Source organism: Cervus elaphus, chromosome 6 (genome assembly GCF_910594005.1).
Source record: "Cervus elaphus chromosome 6, mCerEla1.1, whole genome shotgun sequence".
In the NCBI taxonomy this organism is placed as follows: domain Eukaryota; kingdom Metazoa; phylum Chordata; class Mammalia; order Artiodactyla; family Cervidae; genus Cervus; species Cervus elaphus.
The window spans coordinates 3,506,421-3,527,115 of record NC_057820.1 but is presented as its reverse complement, the minus strand read 5'-3'; the positions used below and the strand labels follow the sequence as shown (position 1 = coordinate 3,527,115).

At 47.5% G+C, this 20,695-nt stretch overlaps 1 protein-coding gene across 2 annotated transcripts in view; it reads right to left on the bottom strand.

The window, feature by feature from the left end:
- The window catches only part of AFAP1 (actin filament associated protein 1), a 148,774-nt gene that overhangs the window by 61,248 nt on the left and 66,831 nt on the right, over positions 1 to 20,695 (bottom strand). For both annotated transcript variants that reach the window (XM_043906093.1, XM_043906092.1), the window contains exons 4-6: positions 16,055 to 16,163; positions 7,884 to 8,095; positions 5,286 to 5,465 (exon numbers count right to left, since the gene is read on the bottom strand). In XM_043906093.1, coding sequence (XP_043762028.1) covers positions 5,286 to 5,465; positions 7,884 to 8,095; positions 16,055 to 16,163 — 501 coding nt within the window. The remainder of the gene's footprint in view (positions 1 to 5,285; positions 5,466 to 7,883; positions 8,096 to 16,054; positions 16,164 to 20,695) is intronic.

Here is a 20,695-nt window from a genome sequence, read left to right as displayed (position 1 = left end):
CGGGTCGGGCTCCAGTCTGCCCTCTAGTGACACTCTCTCTACGCAGGACTAGCTCACCCCCTTCTCCCTCCTGCCTTTTTTATATTTATTATGATGAATTTCAGAAGCAATTATGAGAACCAAATAAAACTTTAGTGAAAATGGCTATGGAATGCTATTTACCTTCACAGCCTACCTGACTGAGAGCTTACTTGTGCTCTCAAACCCTGCTTCTTCCGTGAGAACTTCTATCCAAGTGGAAATTAGCAGGCTGAGCTAGAGCGGTGACTACCAAACCTGGCTTGGCCTCTGGAATCGGGAGTTTCCTTAAAAAGAGATTTCTGAGCAGGATATCTACAAAGAGGCCCAAGGATATAAACAGTTCACAGAAACAGTAACACAGCCGTAGGCTCCTAAACTCCATGAAAAGATGCCCAATGCCACTCATAAGACAATAAATGCAGATTAAAACTAGATGAGATATCATTTTCTCCTCCCAGGCTGGCAAACATTCAAAGGCTGGTAACATACTCTGCTGGCAAGACAGTGGGGAAAGAGGCACACACATACAGCTGATGGGAAGCTGAACCAGTAAACCTCCCGTGAAGAGTGATTTATCTGTGTCTCAAAATTACAAACCCTTGTAACCTTCATACAAATAATTACTCTGTTTGGAAATTTAGACTACAGACTAGCAAAAGTGTGAGATGTTGTGGACATAGGACAAATATTACTTAACTCTGTCACATCAAAAGATGACAACAATCCAATATCCATAAGTAGGCAGATTTTTTTAAAGCATATTCTGTTTATAAAGTGAGATGCTATGTAGTGTAAGAGAGAAAAAAGGAAGTGTTCTATTCTTTAATTTGGAAAAAAAAAATCTCCAAATTACTCTATTTGGTGGGGGGAAACCAAGGTGCAGAATACACCCTTTTTATGAGGGTGGGAGGATGGGTATTGAAATCTGCATTTCTATTTGCTTGCATACGTAAAAGAAAAAAGGACACACACAAAATGATTCCTCTCACACATCGCTGGAGGAAGCTCAGTTATACAAAGGACCGTGGAAAACAATCTGTCAAGCTCTAGGAATGGTGAAGATGTGCACATACCAAACTCAGCAATTCCAGTATATGGTCTCCATCCTGGAAAAACCAGGACACCCAGACCAGGCGACATGAGTGAGAACACGCACGAACATGGTCCAGGATAGCGTGACATGCGTGAGAACACGCATGGTTCAAGAGAGTGAGGGTGTGCAAACAAACAGATGAGTGAAGCAAGCTGGCTGAAAGACATGTGCAGGTTGAAGCCATTTATGCAGAAATTTTAAACATGAAAAATAATATTGTCCCTTGTTTATGAGTATATACATGCGTAAGTAAAAAGTATTTCTAAAGCATACCTAGATAATAATACTAAAGCCCCAATTCTAGATAAAAGTTATCTTGGAAGAGAGAGAGAGAATTAATAGAGGAGGCATGTTTCAAGTATACCTTGTGGCTTTGAGGATCTTAAAAAGGGTAAAAGACATAAACTAAAAAGAAAAAAAAAACATTCTTAGGTACCAAATCATTAGAAATCTCTGTTTTAAATTCCAGATGATTCTGAAAAGGCAGCCAATCAAAAGACAATATCTGGATGAAACTAAACTAAAACATCCCAGATCTCTGCCGGTTTTAAAAAATTAAAATTTTATATCTGATTAAAACTAGTTTTGCCATCTGACTTCCATTTCTAATCAAGACTTCTTAGGTTCCTGTATTATAATATGCAATGGGAGTGAAGCACAAACATTAACTGGAGTAATTAAGGTAAACCCTTTAGAAAAAGGTAATTTACCAGGTATTTACTTCTTTTTAAAGAAATGTGAGCAAATGCTAAAAAGTTCTTGCAATTCAACTTCCACTGACAGAGTCATCACTCTGAAATTGGCTAAACGCCCCTGAACTGAATTTCACATTTGCTGAAATAGATGTGAGATTGTTTCACCCCGTTAGCACCTGACTTCTGGAAAAAGTTTTGTCTTCAGTTGCATGTCTGTGAGCAGCACAGTCAGCTCAATATTATTTCCTGATGAAACAGCAAAACCCAGTGAACTCTACATGATTTCACGTCAGACCGGTGTACCTAAGAAGGGACCTACAACTCGGTGCGTGCTAAATAGTCAACAAACTGAGAGAATAGAGAGAAGAGAGAAGAAAGCTTAGGTTTCAGAGCATCCTTTCTCGGTTCTCCCCTAAGAAACAGGTAAACACAAAAGCCCAGATACAGGTAACCAGGTGAAGAAAACAGAATCATAAATAAGGCTCTTCATCTATTGCCTCATTCTTTCCCTCCTTATTGAAGGAATGGTGCTAAGAACCTGAAAGTAAGGAATAAAAAGAGAAAATGGCAAATTGTCAGATGGCCCAGCAGAATGAAGATGAAAATGAAGTCAGGAAATTCTGAGGTCCACTCCTGGCTCCACCACAGGTTGACTGGTGTGCCATTGTGTCTACCTGGGACTCAGTACCTTACCTGTAAAATGAAATGGCCAATAGTAACAACTTTTTCGGGCAGCTTTGTTGACGATGGAAAAGTACTTTGGTAACAGCAGGGGTTGACATGTGACATATTAGGTTCTGTGTCTGGAAGGCTAAGCAAACTCAGCAGCCGGAACTCTGGATCACAGGACTCCCATTAAAAAAAACAAATGCTCTGCTCCATCTCCCAAATTACAGACATGCGAAAAGCCACATCTATGTGCTCTGCCCCAACAGAAATGATCACTGTTGTCATCGCAGAGTCTGGCCCTATGCTTTTCCAGGGGAGGAGGGGGAAGTGGGGCTCTGGGTTTAATGGACACTGGCATCTTACTATAAGAACCATCATTATAGAACGTCTGATCAGGCTTTCCCACTCCGTCCCAGTCTTCTTCACAGCAAGTACTATCAGACAGTGATGGACTAGAAGGTGTGGACCAATCCTCCTGATAAAGACAATCAGGAAAGCAAGACGAAACACACACAGCATCTTCCTAAAAGCAGAAAACAGCTATTATCATAGTGAATTACCCGGCCGTGATCCAGAAGTAGATGGAAATATGGAGAGGCAGGCCAGGAGCTAGGACTGCCTTTGCTACTCCCCAGAGGAGGTGGCTGAGAAGCCAGTTAGTACTCTGACAGCTCTGGAGGAATGGGAACCAAAAGTTGGGGTTTAGGGCACAGAAAAGACAAGGTCCTGGCAAAACCCCCACACTTTTATTGTTTAGTTGTTAAGTCATGTCCAACACTTTTGTGACCCCATGGACTGTCAGGCTCCTCTGTCTTGGTATTTCTTAGGCAAGAATACTGGAGTTAACTGCCATTTCCTTCTCCAGCAGATCTTCCCAATCCAGGGATCAAACCTGCGTCTCTTGCCTTGGCAGGTGGATTCTTTACCACTGAGTCACCTGGGAAGCCCTACCTTTAAGAGTAGGACCCCAAGATTAGGAGCTGGAGTAAGACTGAAATAAATATAAGCCTGCCCTTTAATGGACTGTGGCCTGACTGCAGGTCATCTGGAGGGCTCTGAAAAATCTCAAGTTCTGAAATTAGATTAAACCCATTTTGGAGATCTAGTGCCTACCAAAGCTTGTACCGTAGGCAAATGAAAATGCTCTCTGAAAAATGAAGCCATTGAGCTAAGAACCAAATTGTTTCTAGAGGGATACCTGGATGCCACAAGAAAAAGAATGAGACTAGACCCCTACTTCACACTATAACCAAAGATGAAATCAAAGTGGATCACAGACTAAATTTAAAAGCTAACACTATGAAACTATCAGAAGAAAATATAGTTATAAATCTTTCAGGCCTTGGATTAAAAAAATGGTTTCTTAGAAAAGACACAAAAAGCAATAAAAAGGAATGACAGACTGATACAGATACAATGTGGATGGATCTAAAAACATTATGCTATGTAAAAGAAGACAGTCACAAAAGGATACATATTGCATGAGTGTGTTTACAGGAAATGCTGAGAACAGGCAAATCTATAGTGAGAGAGAGCAGATGAGTAGTTGGCTGGGGCTGGGGCTGGAACTGGGGGAAGGGACTGCTAACACAGTAAAGACAGTGTTTCTCTTTGGGCTGGTAAAAACGTTCTGAAATTAGATTATGTTGTTAGTTGCACAACTCTATGAATCAACTGAAAACCAATGAATCATACTTTAAAAGGATGAACTGTAGGATATTTGAATTATACTTCAGAAGAGCTGACATCAAAATGTACTATAATAATTTTTTTTCCAAACTTTAGTATAATGACCAGCATGATCATCAGATAACCTGGCAAGAAGACAAAATGACATACACAAGAAAAGGAACCGTAGGTTACAGACCCAGGTCCAAACTCAATCGAAACCACAGTCAAAAGAAGCATGCCTGTTATGTGCTTGTTATGGAGAGAAAAGCCAAACAAAAGCTCCTAAAAGGAAACAACTAGAAATTCCAGAATTGAAAACTACCATAGACAAAATAAAGAACCCAGTGAACAAGAGCAAACTTATTAGCAGATTAGATACAGCTAAAGACAGAAACAGTGATCTGGAAAGAAACAAGAAGAAAATTAACAAACCTAAAGGGGGAAAATAAGGATGAGAAACAAAAAGAGAAGATAAAAGTAGAAAATAGTGAAAAAGTCTAACATATATTTAAATTATTTGGGAGAGTGAAGGGAATGGGGCAGTTACATTTTAAGGGAAATGGATGAAAACTTTTTCCAAAACTTAGAAAAAACTTAAATTCACAGATTTAAAAGGCCCAGGGAAACTGAGCAAGGAAAAAAAAAAAACTACATCCAGACACGATGGGCTTCCCTGGTGGCTCAGATGGTAAAGGCTCATCTGCTTGCAACGCAGGAGACCCAGGTTCAATCCCCTGGAGAAGGAAATGGCAACCCACTCCTGTATTCTTGCCTAGAGAATTCCATGGACAGAGGAGCCTGGCAGGCTACAGTCCATGGGGTCACAAGAGTCAGATCCAACTGAGCAACTAACACTTCACTTCGGACATGACAAAGCAAAACGATAAAATCAAACCAAAAGAGAAAGTTACTAGAAGTAGATTGCAAACAGGAGGCAGAATGCCTTTTTGAAGACAAAATTTAAAATGATTAACCTCAAAGTAATCAGAATATTCAAGACATCAAAGACACAACTACTCAGGTCAATCCACTATTCGCCTGAGCTTGCATTAAAAAAAATGCATATTAAATAAAAAACAGATCTCAGGAAGAGGTCTGGGAAAGAAACTGGCTCAGAAACAAAAGCAACAAGTTACCTTCAGCCATTGTTCAGCCTGCTCCTTACTCTGGACGGCAAGAACAAGTGGGTCTGTGCCCTGCTGGGTGATTTTCAGTTCATGCTTCTTCTTTTTGCTGTCTTTCGGGATGTATGTAATGTTGCAACCTTGGAGCGGCAGTTCCATCTGGGGCTGCTGATCCTTGGAACTTTTGTAGCACTGTGATGGACAGGAGAAATCAGAGTAAGGGTGTAAGGAAGTCCCTTACTACGGATAAAACTACGGCAGTGAAAACAGCACTGGGGAAGCACCTGGAGGTCCGACTGAAGAGCAGAGACGCTCAGAGACTGAAGTCCCTGAAGATCCTGGGACTCACACACAAAGCCCCGCTGTACACCCACACCTCACTCTGTGTACGTGCAAACACACCTGCTCATAACTCAGCAGAGTTAGCCAGCACCAGGACGTGACTCGGCAGGGAAATCAAGGCCTGATGGGTCTTATGTTCTAGTGGAGCTTCCTCTATAGGTGACATGAATATATTAGATTTGCTCCAACGTGGGCACACAGCACTTGGATACACCACAATTTATGTTGTTTCATGTCTCCCTATCTCATCCCTACTCTATTTCTGAAACACAGATGAATCATTTTATGAAGAGTATACATATCAGCATATAATAGATAGAAATGTCTGCCAAGCTGTGCTTTCTAGTTGAGCGCAGGGTCCAAGGGAGGGCATTGAAAAGAAGGGGTCTGGGCACATCTCAGTGTCCACCAGAGAGCTGCCTGGGAGCAGAAACAAATGGGTTCTGGAAGGACATTCAAAGAAGCTGGTCATGGTGGCACCCATGGGAAGACGCACTGGGGGCATTTAAGGGAAAAGGCTGCTGTTTTGTTTTCCGTTTACAGCTTTCTGTTCTGTGAGACTTAGACAGCACTTGCTTTTCTCACTGTTAATTTCTTTTTTTTTTCAGTGTCAACAGGAGTAATCTGGGCAGTTGGATCATAGGTCATTTTTGAATGAAAAAAAGTTTCATAATAAAACTTTGATTCTGCATTTCATCAAAGACAGTGGTTTTGCATGGCTTTCCATTCATCCCTTCTTAAATATTTATAGCTACTCTAAATGGCATCATCATCTCAGTTTGGAAGATGGGAAACCTGTTAAGTGACGGGAGAAGCAGATGAGCAGTGAGGGAAGCAAGAGGCAGGAAGGGAAGGGGCTGGGGCAGAGGATGGACTCGGCACCTCTGACAACTGCTGACCGTACCCCGACCACAGGCTTCCCATAGCGTGCTCTAAAACTTCTTTTGTATGAGAAGTGAAGTGAAAGTCGCTCAGTCGTGTCTGACTCTTTGTGACTCCATGGACTATACACACAGTCCCTGGAATTCTCCAGGCCAGAATACAGGAGTGGGTGGCCTTTCCCTTTTCCAGGGAATTTTTTCAACCAGAGATCGAACCCAGGTCTCCTGCATTGCGACAGATTCTTTACCAGCTAAGCCACTAGGCAAGCCCTTTACAAAAAAAGCCAACTGTGTATTTTTAAAACATTTATATAACATATCCACATCTTGCAGCCATTATGTCAGATTGTAAATACGGACCATATTAATCTTTCTAATCTTTTTTTTTCTTTCATTCTTTACTTTAAAATTCCCCCGTGGCATCATCATTGTTTGGCATAGTCTAAATTTGGGAGAAATTCAGGCCACACATGTGGAAAAAAACATGTACTCTCACTGCTTAAAAAAAGTGTTTTTTTGAACAAAACCATGAATCAAAAAACATACTATGTCCTAAGAATCTAGTAAAATAAGATTCCCATAATTCACAGATGAGATTGTTTTTTTTAAAGGGAGGTCATCTGCTCCACTGAAAAGTGAGATACAGAATCATATACCTTCATCTGTTCTCGTTTAATGATAGAATCTTGAGTGATTTTTGTTCCCCAAGGTTCATTTGAAGGAAAAACAAAATACAAAAACACAGTCTGACATTCTTAATTCCAACAACCAACCGTGATTTCTGAAGCTGGGAAGGGAGGAGGGAGGAGGGACAGAGGATGCGTCTCAAAGGCTCCCGCTTCCCCTCCAGGCTCCCCGGTGGCCTGGCGCCTGCAGCAAAGGGTGTGTGTCCTCCTGCCCCCACTCCCCTGCTACTTACTCTTTCTATTCTGCCTCCCTGAGTTACAAAAAAAGAAAAGAGAGTCAGCCTTTAGCTTTCCAAAAGAATTTCCTTTCCCGGGCACCGTCCCCCAGACCTCGCCTGGCCTGCCCATCCGCCTTCGATGACCTGGCTTTGAGGAATTCACTGACTCACTACAAATGAGAAAACCCATCCTGCGACGTCTGGCAAGCCCCAGCAGCGTGCATCTCCACTGACACGAGCCGCAGACGCCGGCCCAAGGCGGGGGTGGCTTTGCCCGCTGAGTGCTCAGGGAGCTGGCGAGAAAAGGGCGTTAAAGCCACGGGAGCCTCAGCCGGGCTCGCTGACGGCAGGCACGGGCCAGCGCTTAACCGCTCCGCCTGTGTCCACCAATGGGAACGTCGCCCGGGTACAGATTCCACCTGGTTAGATGGCCCACTGCGTCTCACCGACTCTACACAATAGAACCGAGTGGCGAGGCTTTACCAGCAATTTGGTGTCTTTGATGACGCAGAGTAACTTGGTCCACTGCCCGAAGCGCTTCTTCCGCAGCAGGAAGGCACAGATCTTGGCGTCCTTCACCAGGTCCATGGAGGCTTCCTCCGAAGGCCACTGGTGCCGTGTCTTCTTCCCCTTCCCATCTTCCTCCTCCTCATCATATGATTCGTAAGAGCTACTCATTGCATCCGAGTCATAATCTGTCAAAGATGAGAAATAAAGGTGAGCAAAAACCTAGTTGCAAAAACCGTATCTTGAGGATGACCTATGGGCTCCATTATTTTATTAGTAAGTGAGGAAGGGGTTCCTGCATTCAGGGTGCTTGGAAAACATCAACTGGCAAAACTAGGGGAAAAATAACTCAGACTTGGGTAGTAGAAACTCAATAAAGTTTTCAAATGAAGTGACTAAGAATTCTGCGTTTATAAAAACCACTTCAGCACCTGCAGGCCCCACACTGTTAAATCCTCCCAACATTCTTGCTGGGTGCCATGACCCCTACTCAACAATGGGTTTTGCCAAAGGAAACTCCCACCCACACCTTGATGTGAAAGTTCTTTCAGGACTTCCCTGATGGTCCAGTGATTAAGGATTCACCTTCCCATGCAGGAAACCTGAGTGTGATCCCTGGTTGGGGAACTAGGATCCCACATGCCGAGAGGCAAGCAAGCCCATGCATCACAACTACTGAGCCTGTGCGATCCAGCGCCTTTTACTTGGGAGTCCGTGCACGGGGACCAAAGACTAACGAAGTCAAATAAATAAATACATTTTTAAAGTTCTTTCAAGTCTGCAGTGCCCTCCTCCCTCCTGGCATCACCACACGCACCAACCCTTCTTAAGGTTCAAGATCCAGACCCAGACCACCCCTCTCAGTCAGCCCACCCTGGGGATTGTCACAGAGGTCCACACGCGCCCTCCCTACCCTGCAGCACATCAACGCTTACATACCGGGGTGTCTGCAGGGTCCCCACTGGAGCCCGTGTCCCCTTCCTCGGGGTCTGTGTACATGCTGCTCTCACCCAGGCTCCCTGCTTACCCCGCTCCATCTCCTCCCCTTGCCTGGATGCATGCTCATCCCTGAGGATTTAACTCAGAGCACCCACTGCATGAAGTCCTCCCCTGGATCACTGATGGCCACAGACTGAACTGGGTGCCCCCCACATTCATGTGTTGAAGCTACAACCCCAATGTTACTGTATTTGGAGACAGGACTTTCAGGAGGTAATTATGATTAAGTGAGGTTATGTGAGTGGGTCCGAATCCACTGAGAAGAAAAGGAAGAGGGAGACCTGGAGCTCTCTCGCCCTACCACGTGAGGACATGGGTAGAAGGCGGTGTCTGTACACCAGGAAGACAGCGCTCACCACAAGCTGAGCACGTTGGAGCCCTGATCTTGGACTTCAAGCTTACACAACTCTGCGAAAATAAAAAGCATCATTTTGCCACCCAGTGGATGATGTTTTGTTACGGCAGCCTGAGCTCAGATGCCAGGTGAGACGACCCTCCCCTCGGCTTCCACACCACTCAGCACATAACTTAGCCACTGTGTTGTCACCCCTGTCTGTCTGTCCCACATCAAGCTGTCAGTCCCCTGCAGGAAGGGAGACTGCCTTGCTGGATGTGACTGTCCCACGCTTCGCAAAGGACGTGGCACAGAGCAAGTGACACGTATGTGTGGAAGGGAGAACTGCTATTTGTTGTTCACTCAGCTACGTCCGACTCTTTGCAACCCCGTGGACTATAGCACGCCAGACTCCTCTGTCCTTCACCATCTCCCAGAGGTGGCTCAAGGTCATGTCCATTGAGGTGATGTTGCCATCATCATCTGGAGAACTGTTAGCTCAACTTAAAAATGCAAAGCCTTCAGAAGGATGGCTGGCATCTTAAAAGTGATGAATCAACACGAGCGACTGTCTGATCTTGATCACTTCAGCCCGGCTGGATCAAAAGGTCCTGGAGGCAGTGTCTGATTCACCTCAGCATTCCCTCAACTCCAGACACATCTGGAATACATTTGCTTTTCATAATACATGTGAGGAGTGAACACCTCAATGAGGAATGAAGGATAGATAAGGAGAATCTGTGGCTGAAGCAACTGGATGCACAAGAACTGGCCTACCTTCTACAGAACAGAACTCACTGGAAACTGTACTGTAATCTGTAATCAGTAGACATGTGTGTATGTTAACTTCCTTGCAAAGAATTATTTAACAAGGGGGGTGGGGAATAGAGAGATTGATGGTTTAACTTTTAAATCCTAATAAACAAGTCAGGAGAGGATTTTACGGAAGAGACTAGGGTGACTAGTCTAGACTAGGGTAACTGACCCTAGAGGTAACTCTGGAAACGGCGGGGAGAGTGGGCTGAAGCTGGGTGACGTTGAGAGGCGTCTGCCGTGATGGTGGGAAGGATGCTGTGCCGAGATGTGTGGGAGTGGGGGATTCAAGTGCCTGAAGGATGTAGGTTACAGACCGCCGTGGAGAGAAGAGTCCAGGCTTCCCTCCCGTGCTGCCTGAGTCAAGGCCTTCCTCCTCCTCCTCCTCTGTACACCTTCCCCCACAGCAACACACACACGTGTGCGGGCGCACACTCGCCCCCCCCCCCCACGCCAGCATCTACCTCTACCCAACACCCGTGTTTGCATGGCAGCCGCGGCGGCTGCTTAAATTCAAATTCTAACAAAAGTTAAATAAACCCATCTCCAGATCCACACTTCAAGAACTCAGGCAGGCAGGCGATCAAAGAGCGGTGCGCACGGCACACGGAGAAGACGGGACAAAGCCACTGACCCCCATGCTGAGAAGCCGGTGCCAGCCAGACGGACGAGTCTAGAAGAAGGAACACGGTTTGCAAAAGCAATGAAAAGTATAAAACACTGTACCAACAGCCCCGAGCCTTCTGGTTTTCAACAGTATTTATGTCACTGTCCCCGAAGCCAAGTCAGGGGCGACCCTTGCCGGGGGGAGGCTGTCAAAAGGAAGGAGGGGGTTTCCAGGGCTGACAATGCTCTCTTCTTGACCGGGTGGTAACACTTAGATGTTCCATTTTATGGAAAGTCATTAAGTGTATATTCATATTTTATGCACTTTTTGATAAACATGTTTTACAATAAAGTTTTGGTTTTTTTTTTTTTTAAGTTTAGTGTGGTTGGAACATAGGGCCCAGGGAAGAAACCATGAACCTGTGAAAGATCACGAGCTACTCCGAGGGCCAAGGTTTGCTGACAGATTTCAGTCGAGCAGTGGATCAAGTCCTATTTTATCCTAGAAAGACCATGCTCATAGCCGCCTGGGGGGCCATGAACCCCTCAGCGCTTAACTCACTTTCTAGAACATCAAATTCACTAAACACTGAGTGAACCAATGAACAAAAGAATGAATGACTAAATCAGCCAGCGATGGGAAAATTTCATTTCATTCATGCAAGAAATGTTCAGTGAGCACATCCTGATAGAGGAAGAAGGTTTTGGCTGATTCTGATTCTGAACTGAAAGAGCCTGATTCTGATTCTGAATTGAAAGAGCAGTTCAGATTCTGAACTGAAAGAGCAGACTGTGCCCTGGCCACCCTTCTCATCAAGGGGAGGATGGGCTGAGGTCCACAGCTGAAAAGACAGCGAGTTCATGATCCACCTTCTTCTCAGAGAGCAGGATTGATGGAATCATGCTAGAAGAATGTCAGTCAACTCCGCAAACCAAGCAGCTGGGAGTAAGTCTGAGCACGCAGGACGACGCAGCAGTCTCCTGGGCGGTCTCCCAGCAGAGTCCAGAGTGCCCTCATCAAGGAGTTCACTGTGGGTGCTGGAGTTCATGATTTGGTGAGGAGGTAATGAGGACCCTCTGCAAAGTGAGGAAAGACATGGAGGTGGGCAGGAGGGCAGAGAGTCACCAATGGTGTGTCCACACCTCCTCCACTCCGTGTCCAGCTCTCCTTCCACACGCTGGGGGACAGCCTCCCACTGACTCCTTCAGCAGCTCCACATTGTGTGAGGGCCAGGCCCTGGAGTAAATCTCCCGTGCCACCTTGAGGTGCTTCTGCTTCTCAGCCCAACCCTGTTTCAGACACTGACACAGAAGCCTTCGGCATGCTCTCCCAGGGGGGGTTTTGGAGCACAGCTTTGACAATCTCTGATGAGAACCAGGTCATTTTCAGGAAATGACCCCAGGACAGTCTAAAAGTTTGATCAGGTTCCCACCAGCCCAAGTTGCCCCACTGTAGTTCCAGGTCATCCCACCCACCAAGGAGCACGCAGCATCACACCAGAGCAGGCGCCTCTCTATTGGGCTCCATCCCCATCCAGCTCCATCATCCCCATCTGGCTCCATCATCTCCATCATCTCCATTGGGCTCCATCATTTCCATCAGGCTCCATCATCCCCATCTGGCTCCCACCATCTCTATCAGGCTCCATCACCCCCATCCGGCTCCATCATCCCCATCTGGCTCCCATCATCTCTATCGGGCTCCATCATCCCCATCCAGCTCCATCATCCCCATCTGGCTCCATCATCTCCATTGGGCTCCATCACCTCCATCAGGTTCCATCACCTCCATCCAACTCCATCATCTCCATTGGGCTCCATCACCACCACCTCCATCCAGATCCCCATCTGGCTCCATCATCTCTATCGGGCTCCATCACCCCCATCTGGCTCCATCATCTCCATCGGGCTCCATCAAACTGCATCATCTCCACTGGGCTCTATTTCCTCCATCGGGCTCCATCAGGCCCAACAGTTACAGTCACTCAAGGGGGAGAGTATAACTTGGCTACAAGAGAATAATGTCACCCAAAGTGGACAGAGGACACTGTATCCCCTGGGGAACTGGGGAGTTTCCGGCCACAGTTGAACTGTGTTAGACTGAACCATGACTCTCCTCCTGTCTTTGTTCAGAAACTCACCATGGGTAAAGAGGGGTGCGTGGGTGCCAAACCAAGCCAAGACCAACGGTGGTGCTTTCACACTGTATCAACTCAGCACTCCCCTAAATTCCCTTTCCTGCAGGCCTCTAGGTTAGGACTGGCCACACAGGAAGTTTGTGAGTGACCTGGAAGGCAAACAGGAAGTGGCTGCCAGTACACGGGCAGGTCAAGGGACTGCTAGGCATGCAGCTCCGTGGAGCCATGGTCCAGCCTCTCATGCGGGGACCCGTATGGGGAGGTGAGAGGCAGAGGGGGTTCCCAGCAACCTTCCTTGCCCCGAGGATTCACCCAGCTCTCCTTGATGACAGCCAGCCCTATGACACTCACCTTCCCGGGTTCCCACAACTGCACAGGGTCTCGTGTCTACCACACACCCCTCACGCTACAACACTTATCATGGTCCTGCTTCTCTGACAAACCGGACATGACATAGAGCTCAACAAAGTTGCCTGAAGTCCACAGTAAGTGAAGGGTGTGTGACCCTGGCCAGACCTGGACTCAGCCCCCTGCCACAAGGTCCCCTGGGAGGGGTCCCTGCCTGCAGCCAAGGTTCAGCCACAGATGCTTGGGTTAAGAAGCCAGAGTGTGAGCTCTGCTAACCCACTATCTCCCCAAGCAGCAGTCCTTCCATGACTCTTTCCTTGGAATGAGCTCAACCCAAGGGGCCTGCCCGTCAGCAACTCAGGACATGACACCCCAGCCAGGTGGGGCTTCTTGGACCGAAAATAACCACAGGCTCCCACAGGTGAAACAAAAAGACTATCAATTTCTAGTTTTGAAAGCATGCTGGAAGAAGGGGGAGTGGAGGCAGGAGACGGCTGGGACCAAATGTCCCCAAAGTTGGGAAATACCCTCATCAAGATGTTTTTGTTCTTTATTCTCTGCTCTCAGAAAGAAAGGGACCCAATGAAGTTTTGAATTATATCAAGCCGTTTAACTTTTGTGTGTTTTCTACATAATTTTAAATCTTCTGAGGCAGTTGATGCTTAAGAAATGATTTAAATGCATTTTTGCCAAATGGTTCTAAGATGAAAGAGAAATTAAAATATTTAATCTCCAGATCTCAAGACCCAAGATTTCACAGCCCTCTCATGAGAGAACAATCCCTTCTCTCACTCAGACCTCATTCAGAACAATGAGTATCTACTGATGCTGGGCTGAGCCTCTGTAGGAAGTTTCCAGAGAGAGGAGGCGTGAGTGAGCGGGAAAGGCCCTTGGGTCTTGGAGTCCAGCCCGCCCGGCTTCTGTGTGTCTCTCTTCGTGTTCACAAAGCATCCCGAGGGGATCTCCTGCTAACAAGCAAGTTAGATTCCGCTTTGCTCTAACGACTCTGCTTGCGTGCTGCCAGGGGAGAGAAAGATGGCAAACCCCAAGTCTGCATGAAGCAGAGACTTCCGGTGACAGGCAGACGGTGAGGATGAAGGAGAATGTGTCTGAAAACAGAGGAGATGGGATGACAGGCACGGAGAGTCTCCCCAAGACACAAGCTAATAAGTCTTTCACTCCCATTTTATCCATGTTTAATGGGAAAGGCAAGTTGGGTTCCCTAAGTCAGCACACTCAGAGAGGCCATGTCTGTATCATCACAAGACAAAGCATGCTGCCCACCAGAGTACTTTTTGCTGTTGTTCAGTTGCTCAGCCGTGTCCAACTCTGCACCCCATGGACTGTAGCATACCAGGCTTCCCTGTCCTTCACCAACTCCCGGAGCTTACTCAAACTCATGTCCATTGAGTCGATGATGCCATCCAACCATCTCATCCTCTGTCATCCCTTCTCCCCCTGCCTTCAATCTTTCCCAGCATCAGGGTCTCTTCAAATGAGTCAGTTCTTCGCATTAGGAGGCCAAAGTTTTGGAGCTTTAGCATCAGTTCTTCCAATGAATATCCAGGACTTCTTCCCTTTAGGATGGACTGGTTGGATCTCCTTACAGTCCAAGGGACTCTCAAGAGTCTTCTCCAACACCACAGTTCAAAAGCACCAATTCTTCAGTGCTCAGTCTCCTTTATGGTTTGACTCTCACATCCATACATGACTACTGGAAAAACCACAGCTCTGACTATATGGACTGAAGAGTATAAGGGGAGAAAGAAAGCCAAAGCTCTAGAAACAAACCCCAGACACCACTACAAAAAGGTGTTCAAAGCCAGCATGTGCTTCTTTCTGTGAATGTGAAAGCTGCCAATAAAGGGGCACTTCTGAGTCCCCAGCAGGAAGAGAACAGCCACGTCGTGATAGCCCTAACTTAGGCAAAAACATTCTGGTAAAACCTGTATGAATGAAGGGAAAGAAAAGAAACAGGAGACAACCTAAATGCTGATCAACAGGTGAATGGACGAAGCAGCTGTGGTATGTATGTTCAATGGAATACTACTCACCCATAAAAAAGAACAAAACAACACTACTTGCAGCAACATGGGTGGGCACAGAGATCATCCTACTAAGTGAAACAAGTCGGAGAAAGACAAAGACCATGTGATACCACTCACATGTGGGACGTAGAATATGGCACAAATGAACCTCTCAGTGAAGCGGAAACAGAGGCGGGGGCTCAGAGGGCAGGCTGGTGGCTGCCAAGGGGGTGGGGGTGGGAGAGGTGGGATTGGGAGTTTGGGGTTAGCAGATGCAAACTGGTATTTACGAAAAAGATAAACAGCAAGGTCCTACTGCACAGTGTGGGGAACTCTATTCAATATCCTGGATAAACCATAATGGGAAAGAACACAAAAAAGGATATAACTGAGTCACTTTGCTCTAGCGCAGTAATTAACACAACATTGTAATTTGACCATACTTGAACAAGAAATAAATTTAAAAATGAAACAAACAGCCATGATATGTCTACTTGTTTTGTATGTATCCTGTCGACACGCCCTCCTGGCGGCACCATGAATGCAGCCTCCAAGGGACATGCCCTGGTCAAGCTGGCGGGGACCCCATGGGCGCATGCCTCAAAAGGCCATCCCCTTCTGACCAAAGGGAACACATTTCATTAGCTGAGACATATTCCCATGGCAACGGGATTTCACTAATTTTGAGTCACAAAAAAGGACAACCGTCTGAAATTACCCAAGGTGTGTGGAGGACCTTAGACTTCTCAAAGTCCTTCCTATATTCCCTCCCTTGGGTTCTCCTGACTCTAAACTTCCATGCTGCTGGGTATGCTCCAACTCCCCTTTACCCCAGGAAACGGGGGGCTCCGTAACACCCTGGCCAGACGGGAGGCCACTCACTTGAGGTGATGTACTCCGGAGCTTTCCCGGGACTCAGGGGCACGGCCTCCTCGTAGTAGCCTTCCGGGAGAGAGGATGTTGGGAGCGGTGGCGGCCCATTGTCGGGTGGCTGAGCAAAGGAAAGAAAAACAGCAGAGCACAAGCATTAGAAGAGAATTCTGGATTCTTACCTAACAGGTGTCCACGGGCATATTCCTCTCTCCTTTGTAATGTCTCCGCAGAAAAATAACATCATCCGACAAGACTCCTGGAAGGGTCGCCACTGCTTGCCTGCCCATGACCATCCTCTGCCTGGCCCTGGCCACGCCGCTCAATCCACGCCACTCACCATCATCACCAGACAGAAACTCAGGCAGAGGCTGCAGTCACTGGCCCTGGCAGACCCCTCCCCAGAGCAGAGACGGGGGCCTCTCCTCCCCTCCACCCAACAGCTCACCCCACACCACTGACCCTCCCAGGTCCCCAGGCTGACTTTCTCCTCCTAGGACCACACTCCACACCAGAGACCCCTGGGGGGCACAGAGACAGTTCAGATCTGCCGGTGCGCATCTCAGAGCAGTTATCGTTATGTGGCAACTGAAGAGATGAGCGTGTGTGCCCTCCGTCTCACCAATCTCCTTCTGTGTGTCAGGGGAACTTACAAAGAGAAGAGGAAATCACCCATGAGCCAGCTCTAAAAGAAACTGGACATTATTCTTGGAGAAGGAATCCGCTCATCACTCAACCCAGTCCCACTGCAGTTCCTCGACAGACTCTGAGACAGGCAGGCTGGTTTCGAAGCCGTAACTTCACAACATGGAAAGCTGGCGGGCACAGGTCCGTCCAAATTCCAGCAAGACCAGCTGAAGCACTGGTCTCTCAAACGTCCCTGGCGACACTAAAGCAGACCCAGCTCTTCCTCCCATGAACACGCGTAGGATCTGCTGGTTCCATCCCTCCCTCCTGGACCTCAGGACAACAGAGACAGGAGGGCTGGAAAGCCAACATGCGCCAGCACCTGCTACCTGCGGGCGCCACCCTGAGCAGCCTCTGCCCTGGTTATAAGCTGCGTCAGCCACCCATCCGGGGACACTTCAAGGTCATCACCTTACGCTTTACAGACTACACGTTTTACAACACACTGCATCACCTTATGTTTTATAGACACAGAAAGTGAGGCTCCAAGTCTAAAAACACCTGCTCAACATCAGATGCTGCTTCGTGACAAGCTGGGGTCTTCAAGCCCAGGTCTGCCCAGCAGTGACCTTTTTTCGATTCATATTCTCTCATATTCACTCTCCTCCCCATTTCCTAACTAGCTCACACCACCCATATCCTATAAACAAACAGGAAAGATGTCACTGGGAATGGAAGGGAACAGAGGCCCCAAACTGAAGAGCAACCAAGTTCCGTCTCCAAGGAGAACAATGACCCATAGAACATGAAACCCCACCTTCTTTTTTCCTGTAACTCAAGCCTGAGGCCAAGAAGTCCTTTGCGAATGACTAATCGCCACTGTGGGCTCAACCCACTCCTTCCTCTCAGAGATGAAGAAAGATAATTCACTCCAGGTCATCTGTGCAGCGTTCCGCCCCGTCCCCGAAGGCAGCATCCCGGCCCTGGCTCCCCTGCACTCCCCTCCCCAGGCTGCTGCCCACCGGCCTCACCCTGGGCTCTCATGCTGGGCACGTCCAGGTCCTCCTGAGGCAGTGCTGACAGTGGAACCTGATACACGACCCTCCCTGGGCCAGGTCAGAGCAGAAGTCAACACCGGGGTTAAAAATCGCTCAGTGCTTTTGGTAGATGGCTGTTTGAGTCCCTGAGTGTTTTTATTGATGAAATGAGAATGCTTCAACTTCCGCTTAGTGTGTTGAAACAGTGGAATTATTCATGTTCTGGGAAAGCATTACCAATGGCTGAATCAAACAAACACTCATCAATTAGCACAGCACACTCTTCCTTTCCAGGGCTGCTAAGGTGCGTGAGGCAGGAGCTGACGCTCAGCTAATGAGACTTCTCAGCGGACCCTCAGACCCCGCTGGTGCGCACTCCACACAACCTCTCCACCTGTATGCCCTTAAATCCACGATTCTACTTCTAGAAATACATGCTAAGAAGGTCAACTGGTCACATGAGCAAAAACATATAAGGATATTCAATAAAAGCTTTTCCCTCCAAATTTAAAAGCAATCAAAATATTCCCTGAGATGAGACTGTTTAGGTGTTCCAACACATCCACATGCAGCCATTTAAAAGGAAAACGGTGCACACATGTGGTCATTTACTTGAAAAGTCTCTACTGGACGCTGTTACATGAAAGAAAACAGGCACCCATCAGCCTATCAGAGCTGCGCTTATGCGGACCTCTACACAAAGACGGATCACTCCCCAAAATGCTGACACAAGGTTATGGCTGTTTCATGCACATCTGTAGAGCTCAAATTTTCTTTTTGGGTTTTTTTGTTTGTTTGTTTGCTTGCTTTTGTTTTTTTAAGCAGTACCTTGCGGCATGTGGCATCTCAGTTCCCTGACCAGGAACCAAACCCATGACCCCCTGCATTGGAAGTGCACAGTCTTAACCACTGGCTGGTCAGGGAAGTCCACTGAATTTTCTATATAATACTGTTTTTAAAATAAAAAGAAAAAACAAACTTTAATTCTGAAATCATACACCTCAAAAAATAATATTTCTAGAGAAGCGCCCTGCCTCTCCAAAGAGGATCTCACACTCCACCCCCAAATGCCACTCGTCCTTGAACGTCTGCCTCAGGGGTTACAGACACAGGCAGAGATGACAGTTTGTTAAAGGGCAGATGCGGGAAGAGACAGAAAAGAATACGAGGACCGCGGTTCAGCACCACGGCCTTCAAGGGAACGCTTCCTTCAGATCCTTCCAGTAGGTCAGAAGCCACTGGACTTGCTGGAGTAGACTCTTGAGAGTCCCTGGGACAGCAAGGAGATGAAACCAGTCAATCCTAAAGGAAATTAACCCTGAATGTGTGCTGGAAGGACTGATGCTGAAGCTGAAGCCACAATACTTTGGCCACCTGGTGTGAAGAGCCAACTCACTGGAAAAAGTCCTGATGCTGGGAAAGATTGGGAGCAGGAGAAGGGGGTGACAGAGGATGAGACGACTGGATGGCATCATCGACTCAATGGAGATGCGTTTGAGCAAGCTCCAGGAGACAGTGAAGGACAGGGAAGCCTGGTGGGCTGCATGCAGTCCATGGGGTCGCAAAGAGTCGGACACAACTGAGCCACTGAACAAGACGGCACAAATACAATGACCATTTTGCTATTATTTCAGCAAAATAACAATATTAACCACTATTCACAGACTGCCTTCCGTGTGTCACACACTGTTCTGGGTGACTTTCTGTCTCTTTTTTCTTGTTCAGAAGACAACTCTGAGAGGTTCGTGTTTTGAATATCATTTTGCAAACGAGGAAGCTGAGGCTCAGGGGATGACGGATGTCGCCCAGTGTCCCTGCTGCGGCAGAGCTGCTTCGTGGAGGAGGAGCGAGCTGGGTGGGCACTGCGGCAGTGAGAGTGCATCCCTGTGCCAGGACCAAGGCCTGGGCACCTACCGCTGTGGTGGCTGAGCCAGATAAGAGGCAGGGAAAGCATCTTCCCAACCTTCAAGGTCACTGGACGCAATCTGAGGCTTCCAGCTCCTGCAGCTCGGCGGGACGTGTCCTCTCACCCCCTCGGGAGGAAGGCGCGTCTGTACTGTCTCTGTCTCCACTCCCACTCCTCCGTTCTCCTCTCCCCTAGTGCACTTTCCCACCCCACCACCTTCCCCTCCGCCAGCCCCAATTTATCACTCAGTCCTTTGCACCAGACACGCCAGTGAACCAGAAGTCCTGACTTTAGCAGAGAAAAACCCCAGCTGGGAATGTGGACCCTCTTTCTGACTTTAATTCTGTCCGCACAGGGGTATGTCCAGATTCTGTCCTTCTGGTTATGGTGATTAAAATCGTAAAAGTGAAGTTGTGTGATGGGCCCAGCACACACACGTCAGGAAGAACAAGTGCGTGAGTTCGTGCGGGCTCAGTGTATCCGACTCTTTGCGACCCCCGCATGGACTGTAGCCCACCAGGCTCCTCTCTCTGTGGGATTTCCCAGGCAAGAATACTGGAGGGGGTTGCCACTTCCTTCTCCAGGGGGTCTTCCTGACCCAGGGCCTGAACTCGTGTCTCCTGCATCTCTCATATTGGCAGGTGGACTCTTTAGCAGCAGCCGAAAGATAGGATCTGACAGAAGAGAAGCGGGCCCACGCTCTAGTTCTGCCACGCATCGGCAAAACCCTTTTCCGCCGGCACGGCGTGAGGACAGCAGCAGCACTCCACAGCATCAGCTAAGCTTCCTGACTGTCAACAGGGAACAAAAGTGTAAGGTCTAAACTGCAAAACGTGGTTTCAACCCCAACGTTAAGAATTTCGAGTATGGGACTTCCCTGGCAGTCCAGTGCTTAAGACTCCGTGCTGCCCCTGCAGGAGGCATGGGTTCAAGCCCCGCTCAGGGAACTAAGGTCCTGCGTGCTGCTCAGCAGAGCCAAAAAAATTTAAAAATTTTTTTTAAAAAAAGAATTTTGAGCAGGTACTCTTCTTGGTAAAGTAAAAGTTTTTTGTTTTTTTTTTTATCCAAATGACAACCCATTCC